This window comes from Mytilus edulis, unplaced genomic scaffold (genome assembly GCF_963676685.1).
Source record: "Mytilus edulis unplaced genomic scaffold, xbMytEdul2.2 SCAFFOLD_792, whole genome shotgun sequence".
Classification (NCBI taxonomy): domain Eukaryota; kingdom Metazoa; phylum Mollusca; class Bivalvia; order Mytilida; family Mytilidae; genus Mytilus; species Mytilus edulis.
The window spans coordinates 1-22,116 of record NW_027267857.1 but is presented as its reverse complement, the minus strand read 5'-3'; the positions used below and the strand labels follow the sequence as shown (position 1 = coordinate 22,116).

The following is a 22,116-nucleotide window of genomic DNA, read 5'->3' as shown; positions in this document are numbered from 1 at the left end:
TTGGATGTTGGATGTGTACTGATTGATAATTTAGTCTAAGATGCATAATTTTGTTTTATTAGTTGTAAAGTGGCATTGGACTAGCTGTCAGTAACTGTGAGTTCTCTCAGATCTGTACTACTGTGGATTCATTTATTTTCGTTGGTACCAATTTTCGTGGTTGAAGAAAATTTGCATATTCGTGGATATTGAATTTCTTGGTATTGGCAAAGTCTGCCTTCACTCCTTTTGAAAATGTGTAATTTGTTGAACATTTAAATTCGTGGTTCTCCTGTACCCATGAAATCCACGAAAATTGGTATATAATGAATCCACAGTAAGTGTCTTTTGTAGTTGGGATGTATAAGTACCTGGCCACGTCCATTTGAATTTGTAGTATTTGTATTTTTATCGGTCTGATGAGTAAAGCCTTTTTCAACTGATTTGTATATGTCCAAGGTTAGGGGAGGGTTGGAATCTCGTTAACATGTTTAAGCCTATTACATTCTGTATGTACAACTGTATGTGCCAATCTGAAGTCAGGAGCCTGTAATTAAGTGATTTTCCTTTGTTTATGTGTTACATCTTTGTTTTTTCATTAAATTTTTGTACATAAATTAGGCCGTTAGTTTTCTCATTTGAATTATTTTACATTGTCATTTCGGTGTTTTATAGCTGACTATGCAATATGGGCTTTGCTCATTTTTGAAGACGGTAAGGTGACCTACAGTTGTTAACTTCTGTGTCTTTTGGTCTCTTGTGGAGAGTTATCTCATTGGCAATCATACCACATCTATTTTTTTATATATAGGTAAAATATCTTGTGCAATTGTGTGCTAGGATATGGAATGCTTGTAAACTTGTGATGAAAGAAAATGTGTAAACAGTAATAAAGGCCTGTATCACTCATAAAGCATAAAATGATAGTATGCATATGTGTAACAAACTTTTATCTAAGAAATTTTATTACTGTAAGATGGCATCAGTTTAAAATTTATAGTTATACAGATTTGTCAATTGTCAGACAGCCTCACAAACACATTATACGATGTTACAAAATATGTTTTATAATTTCTTTTTTTTAATATTAAATCCCAAATTTTAGGCTATTCCATTCAAATAATCTTTACAACAGTAATTATGTTCCATAAAATATGACTTTATGAATTAAGAATTCATAAAATTTAATTAAATTATTATTTGTTTTACCTATCATTAAAACAACCATAACTATTTTAAAAATATATAAAAGTTCATCAAATGCATATGATGCTCAGAAATACAGTAAACTTTATGTTAATGTAGAAATTGGTTTTGGATTAAATTATTCAAAACTTGTATTTTGTCCTAACAATGCATAATCTAAAAATTGTATTAAAGTTCCATAAAACTTCTCATTTTGCATTCAAAATTAAATTATGCAGTAAATACCATAATTCATTAAATACTCATATACTATACATTAACATTAAATTATATCAGTTATTTCACTGTTTGTGTCATTTCAGTAAAGTCATCCGTATTTCACTGGTGAAATGGTTTCTTCTTGTCCAATCATTATTTAACTTGTTCCTTCTATCATAATTCCACTTCAAATCAAATATCTATAAATAAATCTCAATGTCTCCATCTTTGAATCTGATTGAAAACTATTTGACCGGAGAAAGTGAAAGTTTATGTAAATGTCTTTTTCCTGTCCTTCTTCTATTGTTAGTTTTCTTGGGACTTAATGGGTCGTCTGATTCTTCACTTTCAGCTTCGACTTGACTGTTGGTCTCTGAAAATGAAATGATAAATACATTATAATGTTATATAAACTTATAACACAAAAATATGCTTAGAGCTATTCCAGGAATAAATGTATTGGATGAGACATTTCTTTTCTCCACCACTCATAATTTTCATTTTCTAATAACCTTATTTTTTTCTGTTTGGTTTACATTAATAAGTAGTTATACAGGAAATCTGACAGAAGTCCATGTAATTGCAGGATACAATCTGCAAACGGACAATAACTTACAGTACAGTTATTTCCCTGTGTGTCTTTGGGATGTCATGTTTTTATGCTACCCTTGATTGATTCATTTTCTTACTCATTATAGACTAATTACTATGTTTTTTTGCATCAAATGTTTTAATGAAAAGGAGTGAACAGAAAAAACATACATAAGCAAACCAAAATTAGATATTTCCCACCCTCCTTATATTTGACAGACTGTACAGTGACCTATAGTTGTTCACATCCTTGTCCATTATTTTTAAAGGAAAGGTTATTCATTGTCACCACATATCCTTATTTTAACATACCTTGTGAAGATTTGTCCATGTCAAACATTTCTATATCACTTTCCTCGTCGGAACTGAAGGACAACTTGGGTTGAGGTTTTTGTCGTGCTCCCCGTCGTGGCGCTGGAGTTCTGTTTTCTTTAAACTCTTCATCACTGTCACTATCGACTTGACGTCGTTTAGACTTCTTTAACCCTTTGGCTGAAAAAAAAAACGTAAGCATTACTTAATATATCAAATTCATAGACTATTTAAATATAAACAAAAAATCCCAACTTCCAGTAAGTGTTGACAAATCATTACTTAGATAATTTCCTGTTTACCACACTCGCCTGTTTAAGAAAAAGCCTCAAAATGGGTCAATATCAGCAATAAAATTCTTTCAAATTTATGACAAATACAGTATAGTAATTTGATGAAAAAAAAATGTTAAATACAAAATTTTCAACTCCAACAAATTCAATACATAATTACGACACAGACGTGAAAATTCAGATAGTTTGTTTCAGATGACATTTTTCACTTGCACAGACCAACACAATTTTTTAAATATCTATACTGAATACTTTTTCAGGCCTATCACTACTCTTTTGCCCGTCTGAAATCTGGTTTTGTACTGAAAAATATCCTTGTAAAAAAAATACACCTATAAGGTTTCTATCAAAGGAAGTTTGGTTGTTTTAATTTTCATGCGAAATAAATCAGAATATTTTTACCACAATGTTGTATTTTTCAAATACCTTTTCTCTGTATTACTTGAATATTAAATATGCCAACATTTAAAATTTTAACAATTAAACTAATGTTCAATATTACTTTTGAAGACATATTAGTTAAATGGTACAAAGAAATTTGAGGTCAAAGACAAAACTGATAAACTATATACATACCACCTGAAATCAGGAATTTCTTTATAACATAAGCATATAATACAAAGAAAAGAACCACTCCACTTAAAGTAAATGAAAATCCTACAAATTTTATAGCTGACTGCCAACAAATGTTTAACTTTATATGAAAACACTGTCGAAATAATGTAGTAAATAAAGGCTTTTCAATTGCTACAAAATGGAAAGCAGTGTAAAATGCAAAATATTCCATTATATGTTGCTGTGTTACTAAAGAGTTTATGCTAATATATGAAATTAGGGGTTCAAAGTTTAAAGTAAAGAAAATGTTTTCACAAGAAATATTTTTTTTCAGGAGGACTGGCTATAACACTTTGATTTATTAACTGAATTATCAGATTGTAAGAGCTATATACCAAACAGGTCTTAAAATTAAAGCCTTCTTTTAACTCCCTTTTATCACTCTCAAAGTCTTTTTTCTTGCGAGGGGGGGGGGGGGGGGGGGGGAACAACAAAGGAGGGAACAAAATATATTGCAGCACACAAAAACCCATTCTGTGCAGAGGAAGAAGCAATGTATGATTAGTTTAAAGCGGTTAGTGCTAAGCCAATTATGTTATTTTTGCAATCTCAATGTGCTTACCCTTCTGGAATTTCATCTCTCGTACCATTTTTTAGGGCGTGATCTTTTCACTGAAAAAATTATATTCTCAAAGTTTCAGTAAAAATTTAGCTCAGCAATAAGGAATAGGTGCAGTTTTAAATTAATTTTCAGAAGATGAATTGTTAAATTTTGTTCTCTCAACGGTTTGTCTAAAATAAAATCTCAAAAATTTCACCAGTTGATTATTTATAGCTAAATAGTAAATATTTTAGATAGAATGAGAACTAAGTTATTTTTACTTTGTCTTGTTTTAATGCATTAATTGTAACTCTTTTAAAAATAAAATCAATCTTATTTTATTTCAAATTTTTAGAAAAAAATGAAAATAAGTCTTGTACTATTTATAGAGCTGATGAAATTTTTGAAGGGTACTAATGAGAGTAAGCAAAAGCAACATGCAACATACAGTCGATTCTACAGCAACAGGGCCTAAAATAAAATATTGTTTGTTTCCCCAATCACGACCGACCCTGTAAAGTCAAATATTATTTTATTCATTTTGGATTATCAGGCTTGCCACTCATCCGATAATGTTCAAGCTTTTTGGAAAAATAAAATTATTTTCCTACCTACCTACCCACACCTGGCTTGGCAGGGTTGGGATTGGGGAAACAAACAATATATTAATTTAGGCCCAGACAAAGCCTCTATAGGATATATCTGTATAGTCATATACAATCTGTGCAGATAACTTCTTCTGTCCAGTTAAGGAAATCAATTATTTGTTCTCAAAATGCTTATATTGATACAACCCTTTGATTACAGAATGATAGATTAACAGAAGGGTGAACTAGGATTAAGACTACAAGCACAAGGCTCTCTGCTATTAAACTCTACTCAGTACTCCAAGTGCAAAATTCGTGCTCCAAACCCTAAATCCAGTTTTTTGATTGGTTGATTTCTGAGTTGTACCCAAAATTTTTATGATCACAAAAAAACACCACTTTAATAGTGGGGTTAGATATCTATATTTGACCACAGTACAGATTTAACCTATTAACAAAGGAAACCATGTTAGACATCCATGATTTAGCTTTTTCTTTCAACAGTTGAATGCAAATCATTAAATAAATAAGAACCAATTAGAAACAACATTTCATGGAAAAGCATTCCAAATAATATCAGCATTTCATTTATCATTTTGATGTTTGTCAGACAGAAAAAGGATTAAAAATTTGAAAAATAAACAGCACTTGAATTTAACGAGTCAAAATATTTACACAAATAAATCTGAATGGTAATGCTTTTTTTTACAGTAAAATACTCTTCCATGTTATAACCTGAACAATATAACATTATAAAGTAACAATTACCTGGCGTTTTGCCTGTTTTTCCTCCTTTCTTTTTAAGTTTTTGTGTATCAGCGGCCTGATCTGAAGCCTGACTGGCTTTGTGTGCTATCTCTTCTTCCTCTAAACCTTTCTGGTGACACAGCTCTATCCTCTGCTCAAGCTCATCCAGTAAAGCCTACAATATAGAAAAAGGTAAATAGAAATATTCATATAAAATTGTTTGAAAAATAAGTCTCTAAATTTAGAGGACTCTAAATAATCTGTTGATTTTTAAAATCATAGCCATGTATTGAATTTTCATATCTATTATTTAAATTCACAGTGATCTACAATGTATATTTCCGATTATTTTACAAGATTAATTTTTCACACAAGAAAAAAAGTTCCAGATTAGTAAAGATTTGTTTTTACTTTCATATTCTACTGCAAATTGGTTTTACAACATAAATCAAATATATGAACAAATCTTTTGAACAATTTCAGTAAAGTCTGAAATTAAGCTCAATTCAGTAAATTATTCTTGCATAGTGCTACAAATACCTTCATTTCTGGTTTAGCAAAACTCTTTGATTTCGACATAATTTGACAGAACATTCCATAAACATCATCATCAGCCAACTTGTCCCCAAAGCAGGTAAAATTCTCCTGTAGTTTACGTAACCCTTTGATGCTGTAGGATAGCATGGATAAGCAGAATGATAGATCTCTCCATTGACGGTCAGTTCTAAAATGAAACATTCAAATAAACAATAAAATCTTATATACTATAGGATAACATGGATACACAGAACAATAGATCTCTCAACTGACGGTCAGTTCTAATATATGAAACAATAAAATCTTAGATACTAATAACAAGAATGCGATTTTCATTTTGTCAATTAGGACAGCATAAATAAAAAGAATGAAAAGAATGAATATGACAGTTGTTATCCATTCGTTTGATGTGTTTGGACTTTTGATTTTGCCTTTTGATTTTGGATTTTCCTTTTTGAATTTTCCTTGGAGTTCAGTATTTTTGTGTTTTTACTTTTTGCAACTGACAGTCAAGAATGGTTTTAGTTTGTTTCAATCAAATTTAGATATTATAAACAAAAATGTGTGGATTTTTATTATGTCATTCCTGATATTGCGCATTCATGTGACCAGTATATAAATTCATTCCATGATTTCCTTAGAAAATAGATTATATTATTCTACAGAGCAATACCTGACTTTAGTTAAAGGGTTTAATAAAATAACTATAACGACAAATAATTTGTAATATTTTTGGCTCATTATTTTTTTGTTACAGCTTATTTCAAAATCCATGTAGAGTAAAACTTTGGTAGGCTTGCTTGCTCTCTTTGTATAAAACTTTATTCAAGCTTTGTAATTAACATGGACATCTTCAAACAATATCTGTCATTATTTTAGGCATATTTTAACCTGTGTATATTATATTTAAATTTGATTGGATGTTATCCCAATTTCAATTGTACAATATATAAACAAAGCAAGCAAGCTAACCAAAGTCTTGCTAAATACATGCATTAGGAAATTAGCTGTAATCATAAACTATGTTTGATACTTATAGATGATACAGATTGTAATTAAGGTCACTTAAGTTGATGTTAAGAATGAAGATTCAAACAATCATAATAAGTAGAAAATAAATGGAGAATGTGTCCATCATGTCCATGGGACACAGATGATGCCCCACTTGCATAAAACCAGTTATGCCACTCAAATTCTAACTAGATCTCAGTTTTGAGATAATGAACATTGGGTATAAGTTTTAAAATATTTGGTTGAGGAAAACTAAAGTATGAGAATGGAAACCAATTTTCAACCTTACATACCACTGTGCAAGGATTAATGATTTTAAATGACCAGCTGTGGCGAGAGCATAAAAATATATGAATGAAAACTTACGTTGTAGCTCTGAATCTGTGACATAATTTCTCCACTAAACTCTCACATTGTTTATCTTTCTGTATAAAGGAGAACAAGTACCTGAAAAAAGAAATGTTAATGACTCAACAATTCAGATTTCACCAATTACTCTATACTTCCCAAAATACAACATTTCAAAATACACTATATCGATTATGATAGTTATCAAAAGAACCAGGATTATATTTTAATACGCCAGACACACGTTTTGTCTACATAAGACTCATCAGTGACACTCAGATCAAATAAGATATAAAGCCAAACAAGTACAAGTGAAACCATTATCAAATCGATTTTAAATGTGAAAAAAAATAATCCCTCAAGTAATGGCAATTGTAATTCCCAAACGGCAAAGTGCATATTTTCCTAATAAAGACTCCAAAATAAGTCTGATATAAATACATATCTTGTACAACCTTTTCGTGATAAAAAATAAGACAAAAATCTTATCCTACAACAAGGAGACACAAAAATCTTGAATGTATTGTAAGTACTATAGCTTCTAAATCACAATTCAGCATATTTGAAACAAATTGCATTTAAAAGGCACCCTATTCCTGTTTATATTTTTTTGGAATTGACATTCTTCTTTTACAGAAATTTTTTATTCAATTTACAAAAATCATAACACAGCTAAATATCCATCTAAGCTATAGCAAAAACATTGCTTTCTACTCACTTCATGATAGTTCTAAAGTTTTCTTCATCAACTCCAATATCTGGATCTGATAAGCGACTGATGACATCTGGCATGATATTGTATACAGCATTACCCTACAATAACATTAGAAGAGTTACATGAATTATTCTAATGCAATATCATATTTCACACTATTTTTTACATTGGAAACAGTGTTGTGAAATATCCCTGTGATATTTTAATTGTTTAAGATGGTACCTTACACTACAGGGAGATAACTCTGTAAAATCAGCTTAAAGTTTTAATCACTTTTCATTATTGTTAAGGAAATATTAAGCTTCCAAATGATCAAAATTGGTGTTTGTCAAACTGCTATATAACCAATGAAATTGTTGGTTAAATTTTTTTCAAATTTTTATTCAAGGTAAATAGTTTGTAAAAAATTTATGAATATTAAATTCAATTTTAGTCAAGGTGTTGGGTACCACCTTAATAGAATTCTTTAAGAACAGGTTCTCGTTTCTGGTAATGTTGCAACTTTTGAATTTGACTATGCACCTTTTCAAATACAGTACTGTTCCTTTATGGTCCTTGAATAATTGAACCAATTGAACCCACTAATAACGTGTCATACTACAAACAGTATAAACCTTCGATAAAATTTAATAGGAGAAATCTATGTAGTTGAAACAATTTGTAAAAGGTCAAGAAGGTAGATGTCAAGGAGTTTGACACACAACTGTACCATAAAGGTCCTTTAAACTTCATGGTTTTATTATACTTTTCTCATTTATTTATACTTTACCTTCTTTGACAGTTCAGAGAAGAACAGTTTTGCTAATCCAGAGATTCTCTCATCGTCATCTACAATACACATGGCCATCTCACTGATCTGACCTTTAACCTTCACCATATCATTTAGGATAAGATGTGTCAATATCTGCATGGTGTTCTTTCTAACATGAGTAGATGTGTCTCTCAGTCTGTAAAACATAAACTACTGTTAGGGCAGTTTTAGAATTAAAGTAGAGAATTTAAACTGACCTTAAACTTAAACTAAAATCTTCCAAATTCTATTTGCATCAATATTCTTGCTTGTTAATTTGTATCAGCAAAATTTAAAACTGATAAGCTCATCTAAATGTTATACAACAACCAATAGTGATACATGAGAGGAATATATAAATCTGTACCCAAACAATTTTGGTTCAAATTTACTATACAATAGATACTTTTATTCCAAGATATGAATTTCTTATATTTCCAAAACAGCATTATAGTGGTTTCAAAACAAGTAACAGCAGATTTTTACTAGGTTTTGAAGAAGTGAACATTTTACCTTCCATATATGTGTGCCGTCCATGGCTCAATCAAGTTAGGGAACCTGAACGTCAGATCTCCCAGAGCAATAATGGTGTTGGCTCTGATGACTGGGTTAGAGGATTTCTCCAGAATTGTAAATAACAACTGCAGGTTATCTTCACAAAATGTGGAACTGAAAAACAGAAAAGAAAAAGGGTAAAAACATTTTGCTATCAAGTACAGCAGCATATGATTAAATAGTGGATATTCTATGTGAATAAATCAATTTGCCCTGAGCAGAAAAAATGCTATATTTTTACGTTCTTATTTGACGTCCTTCTTATGCTTAAACAATTATTTCCACAAAATATGACATACCCATGCTTGAAAGTCACAATTGATATAGCATCATTATTTGCATTTTCTGGAAGTTGCTACCACTAAAACTCAATAAAAAGTGTTTACGGAAAGAAAATTTTGGGTTTTTTATTTTACAAATTAAATTGTGAAACACTTTTGCAGCATCATAACATTTTGCTTAAGTTAAGCATAAAGTAAATGACAAATACAATGCCTTTCATGTTAAAACGAGCATAAAAGATAACAAACATTATTTCTTAAACCATCACATCTATATCACTTACAAATGACTATAACCAGTTATACTAACCTGACCATCATGAACTTTGACATTGCCATGGTAGCTGCTGTTCTCAGCTGTGGACTGGAATATTTAGTCTGGTTCTGACAAATGGTAACCAGTAATGGTCCCAGAATTCCTAGCAGGTTATTTCCTGTTAGAAAAATATAATTAACATCAAGATTTCTGAAGCCCAGGGCTTCCAAAATGGTCATATATTCCGGTCATCTGTATAATGTCCGGTAAAAGTCTGGCTGGGCAAAGCATGAAATGGTCATCTACTTTTTAGTTTTCAAGGCTTTTTCGTTCATTTTTACATAATTCACGATCTTTTTGACCAAACATTTTGCCTTTAACATCCACACATTTCCCGTCAATAAAAGTGACATGATGATTAATTACTATCAAAACAACCCCTTCTTTAATACTTTCTAATTTTAATCAAGGCTAATTATGTTGGACAGCTGAAATCTACCTGTTCAGGTGACAGGTAAACTATTTTCAGTACCAGACATCGTATAAATTGATCGGTCTATTCACAATTATTTTCTTACATTTCAGCGGTTTGTATCCAATTGATTTAGTCCAAAAGATTAAAATTATAAGAAATTAGCTTATCAACATGATTTGATGCAAAATTTAAAAAGGTTTTAAATGAAAAATTGTCAGAACTACCTTGTATGAACTAGAACACGTGTGCACAGGTCAGACTTGGGGTAATTGTAATTGTAATCGTTAATCAGCTGTAATTGATTACTATTTTTCAAGTAATCAGTGTAATCATTAATCAGCCAAAAATCTGATTACATGTAATTTAATTTAATCAATTACTTTTCAAAATACCCTGTAATCATGATTACTTTTTGATTACATTCTGATTACAACGAAAAAAATCTAAATTTGTCTTTGTTATTCATATATGATAAATTTTAAACATACTAAAATGGTTTGGTTACTTCAAGCATGTCTACTTCAGTAAAAAATAAAGTTACAGTATTGAAAAATCATCATTAGCCTAAGTAGACATATAATACAATTATATATTACCTTTTTGGTAAAAGATATTGTACATACATGTATATTCATTGTTTTATAATGATCTTCATATTAATATTTGATAATAACTGTTATATATTCAAGTAATACTTTTCTTTAACCCTGAATTATAATCTTTTGTTAATTTTTGTGATTTTTGTCAACTTTGAATTGACTAATTAATGTTTGTTTTTATTGCAATTACCAATTGAGTATAGCTGTAGGGAAATATATATGATAAAAGATAAATCAGACATGAAAATTTATCTAATTAGCACAAACTAAATTAAAAGTTGGACAAATATGTTGTTTAAATTTTTTTTTATTTGGACTGGACATGTAAAATGCAATGATTTTTAGTACTTACATATTGTTTACAATTTGATTAAACATTTCTTTTAAAATTTAACATAGTTTTAACTGGTAACTTTATTTCATCCACATTTAAACTTCCATAAACTGCAACTTGTAATACATATAAATTATGAAAGAGGTCAGAAGACAAACAAAAAAACTCTTGATTATGATATATCGTTATTAAATTTAATTCAAAATAATTCAGAGATCATTGGTGATAAAGTGTAATGTTTATATATGTAGTGAAATTTGGTGTTTATTTTAAATAAATGAAGTTTAATTTGAAGTTATCATTTTATAATTGAACCAAATAAAATACTTTCTCAAAAATGCTATAGTTATGAACGTTTATTCATTCACATCATTCAAAATGTTTTGTTTTTAATTTCATTGTAATCAGATGTAATCATGATTACTTTGCCAATGTAATCATTAATTTAATCAGATACTTTCAGAAATGATGTAATCATTAATTTAATTTAATCGTACAAATGACAAAGTAATTGTAATTTAATCAATTACATTGAAAGTAATCGGACCCATCTCTGGCACAGGTGGGAAATTTTATTATGCATCCTACATTTCTTCAAAAATGCTAAAATTATCATTGATACCTGTATCTAACGTTCATTTCAAGTATTATGTTGAAGAAATAACGTGGAAAGAGCTTCTTCACTCAGTCGGGCTTTGTAAATGTACACAGATTTTACGTAAAAGTTTATGGTCCATGTTTTACCATTGTCAAGTCAACATCCGTTTTTAGAAAAATGTGATTTTAAAAATGAAAGGAAAGTTTTTGACAATGTCATTTTGCACAAATAAAGAGTCTAAGGGAGATATGAGCACAGTGATGTGCACACTTTGAATGACAGCAACAAAAAACGATTATTCATTGATTTAAGAAAAATATTCTGTAAAATTTTGGGCTGTTTTCACAAATAAAATCTTTAAAGTAAACTATATAATTGAATCAAATTAGATCTGTATACCTGTGACAATTTCCTGCTCACATATTCTTCTGATATATTCCACCTCGGCATCTTCAGCTGCTGCCCCCGCCAAACCAAGTTCATCTTCTATAGCCTCACTTTCAATTCGTGACTACAAATAATAATATATAACATAACATAATCAATCTATTGTATATAAATATTTATTTTGAAGATTATAACGATAATCTTTTGAATCTTGATATTTATGCATCAATATCTAAAAGAATATACTGAAACATGCAAGCTTTAACAAGTGAAACTGTGAACTACTGCTCACTGATGATAACCCCTCTGCAAGTGGATTATTTTAAAAGTGTAAAAAGATACAAGTGTTCGGTAAACAGGAAGTTGTTGAGTGATGAATCTGAAAACACATCACATGGTATAAACCCTGACACTAAATTTCAGAAATCCTTGTATTGTAGTTCCTGAGAAAAATGCAACGAAAAATATTCATTGGACGGACGGACTAACTGATGAATGTTTGCTTTCCAACTGGCATACCCCTCATTTTTTATTGAACAAAAAATATCCTCAGGTTTGATAGTAGGTTGATAATAAAAATCAAAGTACACTGTGTATAAAGGACAGTTTTTCCCCCCAAAGTGGTGACATTAAAAGGGATCAATTTTGCTCATGGACACTGATAATGAAAATATTTGATAAATTGACAACTAACTTTATCTTGTTTTTTGGATGGTTTCTTCTTTTTCTCTTCCTGTACAGCTCTGCGTCTCTTGAGTTCTCCGAGTACACTGTTATCTACATGTATCATCTGACTGAAGGCTATACTACCAGCTATAGAGACCAGTCGGGTCAGGAGTATTGTTACTTCTGTGGTAGAGGAGGTATCTTCCATGGGTTGAGAATCACCTAGGAGAAAAAACATAAAAAAAATTCTCTAAGAAAATTGTTTTAATCTTCAAAATTATTCAATCTAAAGGTCAGTGTAAATCCCTCAAGGGTAAAGATAGTCTCCTTCATTTCATCCAGGTTATCGCTGATCTCAAACGGCTAATTTTTAAGATTTTACAAGTGTATATCTATGGTTTTTGGGGGTATCATTTAGACTAAATAATGAGTCAAAAATGAGTCAGCAATCTCATATTTCTTGGAGACAAATTATTTCTCTGATATATATGAAGTGAAATATTTATCCCTTTTTCATTTTGAAATTAACTTAGATACTTCAAAGGGGTTATTAGTTACTGCTACTGGCATCTATAAAATTTGTTGATTAACATATATGCAGACGAATTTTTTTTTACAGTTTGTTCATCTATACATATTGTTTACCTGCTGCAGATAATATTGTTGTTTCTAGTTTGCCTATCTGTATAAGTTTATCCGCTATAGCTTTAATGATGTTTCCACAGATGACATCGGGATGTTCAGATAACTTATAGATAACTTTTACTGCCTGCTCTGCCAATGCTATCCAGTGATTGTTTTTCTCATCAGCTACATCTTAAATCAGAGTCATACATTAATCCCTACCCTCTTTGGCTAAATCTTATATCAATCCTGGAAATGTTACATAAAATTTTGACCATTCAAAGAGATTTTAACAGAAGACTATACAGCACATAAAGACATTCAGATTGATTGAATGAAAATTGGTGTTTAAAGCCACTTTAAATTCAGAAATTATTACAGGATGAATAATGCAACTATTTGAGAACTACAATAATAAGTCGCACTCTGAGATCATATATAACTTTGTATAACCTATCTTCATAACTTTAAATAATCAACAGAAATCTATACTACCGTAAATTCATTATTTCTTACGATTTCCAATGCCACGACTAACCTCAATGTTATCTTTTCCTGATAGATAAAATATAGCCAAGAGAATATTTTTATGATTCTCCTTATTCATGAAGTTTGAAAAAATGAACACCTCTAAAATAACATTTATTCAATATTGTCACTTTCTTGTATTTTTTTGTACTATACTTACTATCAATTAGTAGTTCTGACAGTCTAGTAAACATTTCATGGTCCTCAGGCAATCTGTAAGGTTTCTTGGCAACAGCTCCTTTTGCCTGCAAAGGAATTACTACTGGTTATAATACACTATCAAGGAGCTTACAATTAATGCAAGCAAGTACACATATGGCTGTTGCAATCATTATTTTCTTATCTCTTGCTTGACTTGTAAAATTTAAGACCAAATCTTTATTGGTTTTCTTTACCTATGTGTTTAGATATAAATTGAAAACAGAGAAGAGCATGTGTAAGGTCAAATCATCAGGGTAATTTCCCTGTCTATTCCGTTTACAGCTACTACCAGTTGATATATTCTTAATTTTTCTCATGTTAGCATTGTGATAAAAAGGTTTAAATTGAAGAAGACCAAAAGGTGAAAAGTGAAGAAGACCACAAATGCTAAGTAAACTCTGTGGAAGCTCCAATGAAGGGAACAATGACAAACTGGGTTCTAGAAAGGGTCAATTGTGTGCTTATGGAGATGTTTTCATATTGTGGTAAGTCCTGACAAATGACCAAGATCTTTGAATAATTTGTGGTGGTTCCATCAATCATATTTGACCAATAAGAGTACACACAATAGCATACAATAAGACAGTATCTCTGAATATACTCAATAAATGATTTTGGAGTAAAACTTGACTACTAATCCTACCTTTTTGTCTAGTCCTAATTTGAGTAGTGTAATACAAGTATCTTTGGCCAGTATAAAATCTTTTGTAGCTCGACTGCCCAGTCCTTCTTTGACCAGTATTTCAACATTACTCTGAACTATTTTGGCATTGGCCCTGAATAATTAACATTACAATAATTGATTTAATATGATAATTAAAATTGCTTCTTATTGTTATTCACAGCAATGCCTCTGAAACATAAAGAGTAATGTGAATGCTAAAGAAAGGAGATCATCTTAGTGAATAGTGAATTGAAGAGCAATTCAGACATGATCAGGACAAGCAGATGTAATATTAAGGGGGTAGACCTTGGTTCAGGGAGATAACTCTTTAAATCAGTTAAGCGTTTGTAAAAGTCAAGTTCATCAATGTATTATAAGCATTTACCTGAAACAGATTGAAAATAATCTATGTAACCTAGAAGCTTAGAATATATTTTTGAAAATGGTTGACACAAACGTACTGATGATTTTAAGAGTTATTTCCCTTAACCTAGATCTACCTCCTTTAAAAGAAGTACATTGCCTTCAATGATGACTATATCAGAAAAAAAATTAGACACTCATTTAAAGAAAGCAAATTTGATAGGAAGGTAATGCAAAATTGTGGTCACTCTGGCCTAAATTTCAATTCATGGCAGTCTTCATGCTAAGTGGCAGCCCAGGCAGCCCAGGCTTGTAAAATTACTCTCAGGCCTGTAAAAATCATATCTACAGGCCAACAGAATCTAACTAAAAATTTTCAAAAATTGAGCTCTGGGCCTGTAGATTTAACAGTTCATTGTGAAGACTGTTCATGGTTGAGGGACTTTCAATTACTTACAGTTTGTTTGTCAAAATCTAAAATTTAAAGTCATAAGAAACCTCAAATTAAAAAAAAATATGCATATGTTTTTTATAACTAAATGAATAGTTTTCATTATACAACTTATGTACATATACTTTTTTTCTGAGGAAAATTCTTTAATTTGTCCACATTTAGAAGAAGTTTACTTATTTTTAATTGCTTGCTTCCAGGAAGCAATTCGCCGACATATTTTCCGTATTCATAGTGACCCGAGCGTAACCCTACTCGTAAAAATCCGGTGATCGCAATACGCATGGATCTGTCATTGAAATAAACAAATATCTGATTATACATGTTAAACACGTGCTCAATACCCATGCTTTTCGTGATTTGTTTACTATAAGGTGACAATCGGTAAAACTCGGCTTCAAAACAGGGCATTTAATGAGCAGCCATATTGTTAAATCATAACAAACAGAGAGAAAAAAAATTGACGATTATATGATATATTTGCGAAAATAATGATAAAATCGTGCACAGAGGACTTAGTTTATGATATATGCATGCATTGGTTCAAGAATTAGATAAACATTATTTTTCACCACTCACTCGTTTCATATGACTTTAATTATTTGTACACCAAAATGAAAATCATGTTATGCGATTGGTTGAATATCCATTGTTCAGGAAAAAGTTAACCAAAAACAGCATATAGTTTTACAGACCTGCCAACTTTTGAAAATCTCCATGGGGATTTAGTGTGCGACCAGATTTTTAAGGTTTACAATTTTAGCGACTTTTCTGTGTGCATTGTTTTTTACTCCTAAAATATTAGTAAAATAGTCTAAGTCCTCTTCTTTTTTCTTTCGGTATACTAATGATGAGCTTGTAGGTCTTGATTTCTTTTATTTGCATGATTTTTGAACTATTAAATTATAAAATTGACAAAATAACTGAGGATAGAGAAAATGGCTTTAAAAATAAAGGATTCAAAGTAGAGAACCCCCCTCCCCTTTCCGTGACTCAAAAGACCTTAAACTACATGTCCTAAAGTTAGAAGAATGAAGACAAATTTTGATTTAGTCTTACTTATGGTCTTATCAGTATCAATGATAAAATGGATAAAATTTGAGTTATCTTTCTTTGTATTCAGAGGTGCTCTTACCGGCGAAGGCTTATACCGTAACACAGTAGAAGTGAATACAAAATGGCGTCGATTTGAAATCAACAGACACACGACGTCTGGTTTCAAAAATTAAACGGATTTCAAGATAAACGATGTTTTCTTGAGAGTTCATTACAGTTCTCATCTTTCAATTAATTATGATTTTGTTGTGGAACTACGGCAAATGTTGCAAATTGTGCTTGTATGATAAATTGATTAAAATTGAAAGGCTGTTTGACCAAATTTGTGTATACAAAATAAATTAATTTTGAGGACTGTTACGACCCATTAGGTAATTTGATTACCTACAACCACTAATTATGACACCTGTTGTGACTGTTGATTAGCGTAGGGTCATTAACTTGTCATAATATGTCCCCAGGTTAAATTATGGATTTTATAAAATTGATCAGAAAAACTTCAAAATCGGTAAACAATAATTTTTTCGGGTATATTTGTTGAAAATCGTGATTTTGACTAATTTTACGATCCCGATATCGGGATTCGGGTTGAGGGATCAAAATCGGGGTGATACTGCGAAAATCCGGATAGTTGGCAGGTCTGGTTTTAAAAGGTTACCCAGAATGCACTAATTGATTGATTAGCTTTTGTTTTACGGCACCACAGCACAATATGCTACATAAGAACCAGAATGCATTAGACATTGAAATGGTATATAACTCACCCTGCAGCCATAGATAACAACATTAAGGCCGCTCTACTATCCTGCTGGGTGGTGTTAGGGACTTTCATAGTAAATCTTTCCCACAACATCTGTATAACTGATTGGTCTAGCTCTTCAGACTTCACAAATTCTACAATCTGAAAACAGAAAAGAGTCATCACAAATCGCATCATATTTTATATTCAAAAACCTCTAGGATTCATCTGTGGACTACATGGACTTTAAATGTATGCAAGTGTTTACATTACTACAAAATCATCAATTCTACACAGGATTTTAGTCAAGTTTTTATATATTTGGTCTGAAGGACTAGTACAGTCTGAAATAAAGTTCTACTTAATTGTTTTATTTCTTTCAAACGTTTCAAAATGGACAATTCTGTAAAAAAAATTGAAGCCCTCAATATTTTGGTTTCTTTTTTTACCGCAGAAAATAGTTGACTATTAGAAACCTCAACTCATATTTACATGTTTATGGATTCTTTAGCAACCATGAACAATTTAATAATTTTTGTATAAAATACACTTTCACTTTTACATAATTTCATACTTTTAACAGCGTACAGATCTAATTCTTTAGACAAGCTTGAAAGCCTGTCTAACTTACAGACAGAAAATTGCAAACATAAAAACATCATCTGTAGAATAATTCTTACCAATCCTTCCAGAGAAGTTAGATCTCCCATAGTAGCACCATCAACTAATGCTGACAAATTCTTCACAATCGTTAGGGATTTTGATCTGAAAAAAGATGTGAGAAAATCTTAAATTTAGGATTTAAAGCGTTAGTCTTAGTGTTCAATTTATTGCCTTGATTTTGGCACAATTCATATTTCATCATTTCAGGCATTTTTTGAAGCATAGTAGACACAAAATCTCATTCAAACATGTTAGTAGTGCTAAATAATCATACTTAAGTTCTTCAGTTCATTAATCAGGCAGTCCTGAACTAGCACAATTGGTTATCTCCCCCTACCTACCTCTGATTAGAATCTGCTGGGCTGAGATACAGTCGTTTGTAGGCACCAACAACAGCTTCTTTGATTCCAGACTCTCGGCTCCAGATCAGGGGTAACATTCTTCTGATCCCCATCATCATTATACCTAGCCCAAACTCAAATCCGGTAATGAAGAACTCAACTGCTTCAAGAACATCTGTAATTGACTTAGAACCAAGTAGCTGGCAAATCATTGGAACAGCTTTCTGTATTTGTGTGGCAAAAAGTAACGAATCCTGGAAAAAAATGTAAAATTTAAGTTCAAATGTGAATCAACGCAATTACTAGAATTTACTTTTAACCAACTATTTATTTATCAATGCAATAAACTGTTTTAAAACTGTGAAACAACACAATAACTTTATTGAATTTTAACCAATTAACATTGAGAATGGAAATGGGGAATGATTCAAAGAGACAACAAACCGACCAAAGAGCAGACAACAGCCGAAAGCCACCAATGGGTCTTCATTGCAGCGGGAAACTCCCGCACCCGGAGGTGTGCTTCAGCTGGCTCTTATTTATAATCATTGAAATGAATTGTTTAAACTGTGAAACACCACAATTAATTTATTGAATTTTATCAATTTATTTTAATATGAATCCATAAAATGATGAATTGTTTAAACAATAAAAGAAAGGTAAAAAAAAAAAATGATTTTTCAAAACACATTGGTTGAGGGATCTTAACAACACATGTCCACACTTAAAATTGTCACAAGTCTTCATATAAACAAATATGTAATTTGTTAATTAATACTAGAAGTTTTTATATTTGTCTGATATATAACAAACCTTTAAGTACTGTACAACAATCTGTTGTTTTGATATTTCATTAACCACTAGATCATCAGCTGGCTGTTGTTGTTCAGACAAAACCAAGTTAGGCTTCTGCGATTCTGTAAATTAAAAATATTATTTCATTCTTTTACTGTTATAAAATGATTATTTTCAACATAGTTAGTGTTATAAATGAGGCTGTTAGTTTTCTCCATTGAATTGTTTCCCTTTTTTTCATGTCTGGACCTTTCAGACAATATAAGGCATTATGTTATTTTCTCATTTTTTAAGCCTGAAATGTTGCCTATAATTGCTTATATTTGCTTTAAATGAACAATCATACCACAACTCCTTATTATTATATTAAAGGTATTGTTCCTAACATGAGTTCTTTAAATTTGTCATTTGATAAGAAAGTACTGTGAAATTCATACTTGGAAACACATGTTTATGTCTTTCGTGGGAATACATGAACCATGAGTTTAGATGGTCAAGCTAAATACCTATTTCCTATAGGCTTTTACATTTAGAATGTGTGATAACTTTGAAATGAAGTATCAAGGAAAATGTGGGTTTTTTTTAATCCACAAGATAAATAAATACATGTAGAAAACAGTACAAAACATTGTAGATTACAGTTTGTATAGAACTTTTGCTAATTTTTGTGCTATTTTCATATTTCCTGAGTGGTGTGAGAATATTTTTCTGATCACTAGTGAAATATCTGTTCTGAGAAAATGATTGGTTGAAATTTAATTATGACTTTTGTTTTTCTTGAATTTTCGGAATTTCCTATTGTGACGTCATGTAAAAAAGTTGACCATGTCTGATGACGTCCCATATAAAGAACAAAACTTTCTGCAAATGTTTGAAAAGGAAACATCATCAGAGAAACAGTTTCCACCACTTTAACTGGCGCTTCAAATATTCAAATTTAACTGTCTCCAGTGAATAATATTGTAACATACTTGTGGTAGTTATGGAAACTATATTTACAATACCTGAGAATATCTTGTACAAATATTCCAAAGTCTTTTCCAAGCTCTTTAAATCTGGTTCTTCTTCACCTCTGTTAAAAATAAATTAAATACCCAGTTTTGTTCATGATACTAGTTTACTATTAAAGCAATGTGGTAAAATAAAACTTAAACCAAAACAAGGGTTAAATTTTCTTAACAATAAACCAGTACTTTCTGTAACCTTGATTACTAGCTAATTTATTATGACAATACATTTCATATAAATATGTTCAATAAATACTGATATGCATGACTGAAATATTTGCTACAATACTGCATATCTTGTACTAAGAGCAGCTTTTCTTTGTCTCATGTGAGAAGACAAATGGGAAAATCCTTCATGAATCATAAAAACTCTTTTATATAGTTGAGGCATGGGTACCAATAAATGGAGAGACAAGAAGATGTTGCTGAAAAGGATGAGGTTCTCTCAACAATTGGTTTTTGTTTCTGCAGAATCCCCACTAACAAGTTCAATAGCATTTGGTCAGACAAGACTCCCTAACTTCCTGTTTTGTGGGAGGGACTACTTCTGATATGTAGGAGGGACTCTTTCTTGAATGAGGCTGACTACTTCTGAAATGTAGGAGGGACTCTTTCCTGAATGTGGCAGACTACTTCTGATATGTGGGAGGGACTACTTCTGATATGTGAGAGGGACTACTTCTGATATGTGGGAGGTACTACTTCTGGAGTGGGGAGTGACCTCTTCTGGTATGTGTGAGTTACTACTTCTGGAACGTGGGAGTGACTACTTATGATATGTGGGAGTGGTAGTTCTAGTGTTGGAATGCATATTTCTGAGGAGGGAGGTTCTACAAGTTTTTGACTTACTCTTCATCCTGAGAATTTCCACCAACAAAAACAGGAATCTGTGGGAAGACATCTAACAAGGCCCAGGTCAAGGTCACAGCATCTTCATATTTCTCTTCAGTAATCAAATCATTGATTTGTTTAATGACGCTAAAAAACATAAAACACTTGGTGTGAAATTAGCAGTACTGATACAGTTAGTTAGCAATTTTGATTTACAGAAATGAAATGCACATGCATTAAGTAGTCTATATTCTGTCAGGTTAGTCTGAAATACCTCCATTTTCCCCTTACAAATAATTTTGTCTTTTTAAAATTTCTTCTAATCGTGAATCTTTCCAATACTCTCAGTTCTATTTTTTTGAATCTTTAATACCTCTTTTGAACTCAAAATTGATTTGTAAGTTTTAAAAATTTAGTACATTTACAATCAATTGAAGCTGTAACATTTTCTTTAGAAAAGCAAAAGTTTCATTCTCCTAAATCCCACTTCTAGATGATCCTCCCCTTAAATGTTTTCATTGTTCTAATCTTTTACCTTCAGAAGTTTCATTTTCTGGAATCTTTCCATTATTCCCACCCTCTTCTTCTTCATCATCCTCCTTATCATGTAGTGTTTTAATCGCACGCCTTAACTTTGTTTTCAGTGGTTTCCATTCCTCATCTATCTTCTTAGTGACTGGATCTACAGAATCATAATTTATAGCAATTATTTTCTTTAAACCACCAAAATCTAGTAAGCTATAAAATATTCATTTTCTTGAAATATAACTAATATAAATATTACTAGTGATGTTCAAAAAACATCTCCCCTGCTATCACACAAAAAATATTTTAAGCACAGTTAAGACAAGATTTATCTCCCTTCTATCACAACTTTCTGTAGTGTGCTACCATTGGGCAAGTCCATTTAATATTCAATAACCCTTTTGTGTGTATATCCTTGGATTGCAATTAAAGAATAATCTTTCAAATACTTTTCATGGTTTAATTTGAAATACCCCTCTTCACAGTTAATTGACTGCTCAAAATTAAATCAAAGTAACCCACTGCTCATTTAATAACACATTAATTGTGAGCCATGTGAAACAACTTAAGTCTATAAAGTGGAATTAAAGCACAATATCCTTTCTTTTATTTCAATAATCATTTAATATTATACCTGTTTGTGATGAATCTGTCTCCATCTCCTCATCTCCACCAGCCATTTCCTTTAACTTCTCCTTTTCTTTCTC

At 31.0% G+C, this 22,116-nt stretch overlaps 1 protein-coding gene across 1 annotated transcript; it reads right to left on the bottom strand.

Annotated features, from left to right (window-relative positions):
* Nucleotides 1-926: 926 nt before the first annotated feature.
* On the bottom strand, nucleotides 927-22,089 carry LOC139506103 (condensin complex subunit 1-like). Its single transcript, XM_071295365.1, has 22 exons — nucleotides 22,044-22,089; nucleotides 21,421-21,566; nucleotides 20,903-21,033; nucleotides 20,051-20,118; nucleotides 19,065-19,168; nucleotides 18,252-18,505; nucleotides 17,928-18,012; nucleotides 17,273-17,409; nucleotides 14,618-14,750; nucleotides 13,934-14,018; nucleotides 13,267-13,437; nucleotides 12,650-12,843; nucleotides 11,968-12,079; nucleotides 9,617-9,740; nucleotides 8,984-9,139; nucleotides 8,450-8,627; nucleotides 7,684-7,778; nucleotides 6,984-7,064; nucleotides 5,610-5,793; nucleotides 5,091-5,244; nucleotides 2,287-2,466; nucleotides 927-1,756 (listed from the first exon to the last, which is right to left on the bottom strand). Exons 1-22 carry the CDS (start codon nucleotides 22,087-22,089, stop codon nucleotides 1,629-1,631), a joined length of 2,946 nt encoding a protein of 981 aa, XP_071151466.1. The 3' UTR covers nucleotides 927-1,628.
* Nucleotides 22,090-22,116: the final 27 nt, after the last annotated feature.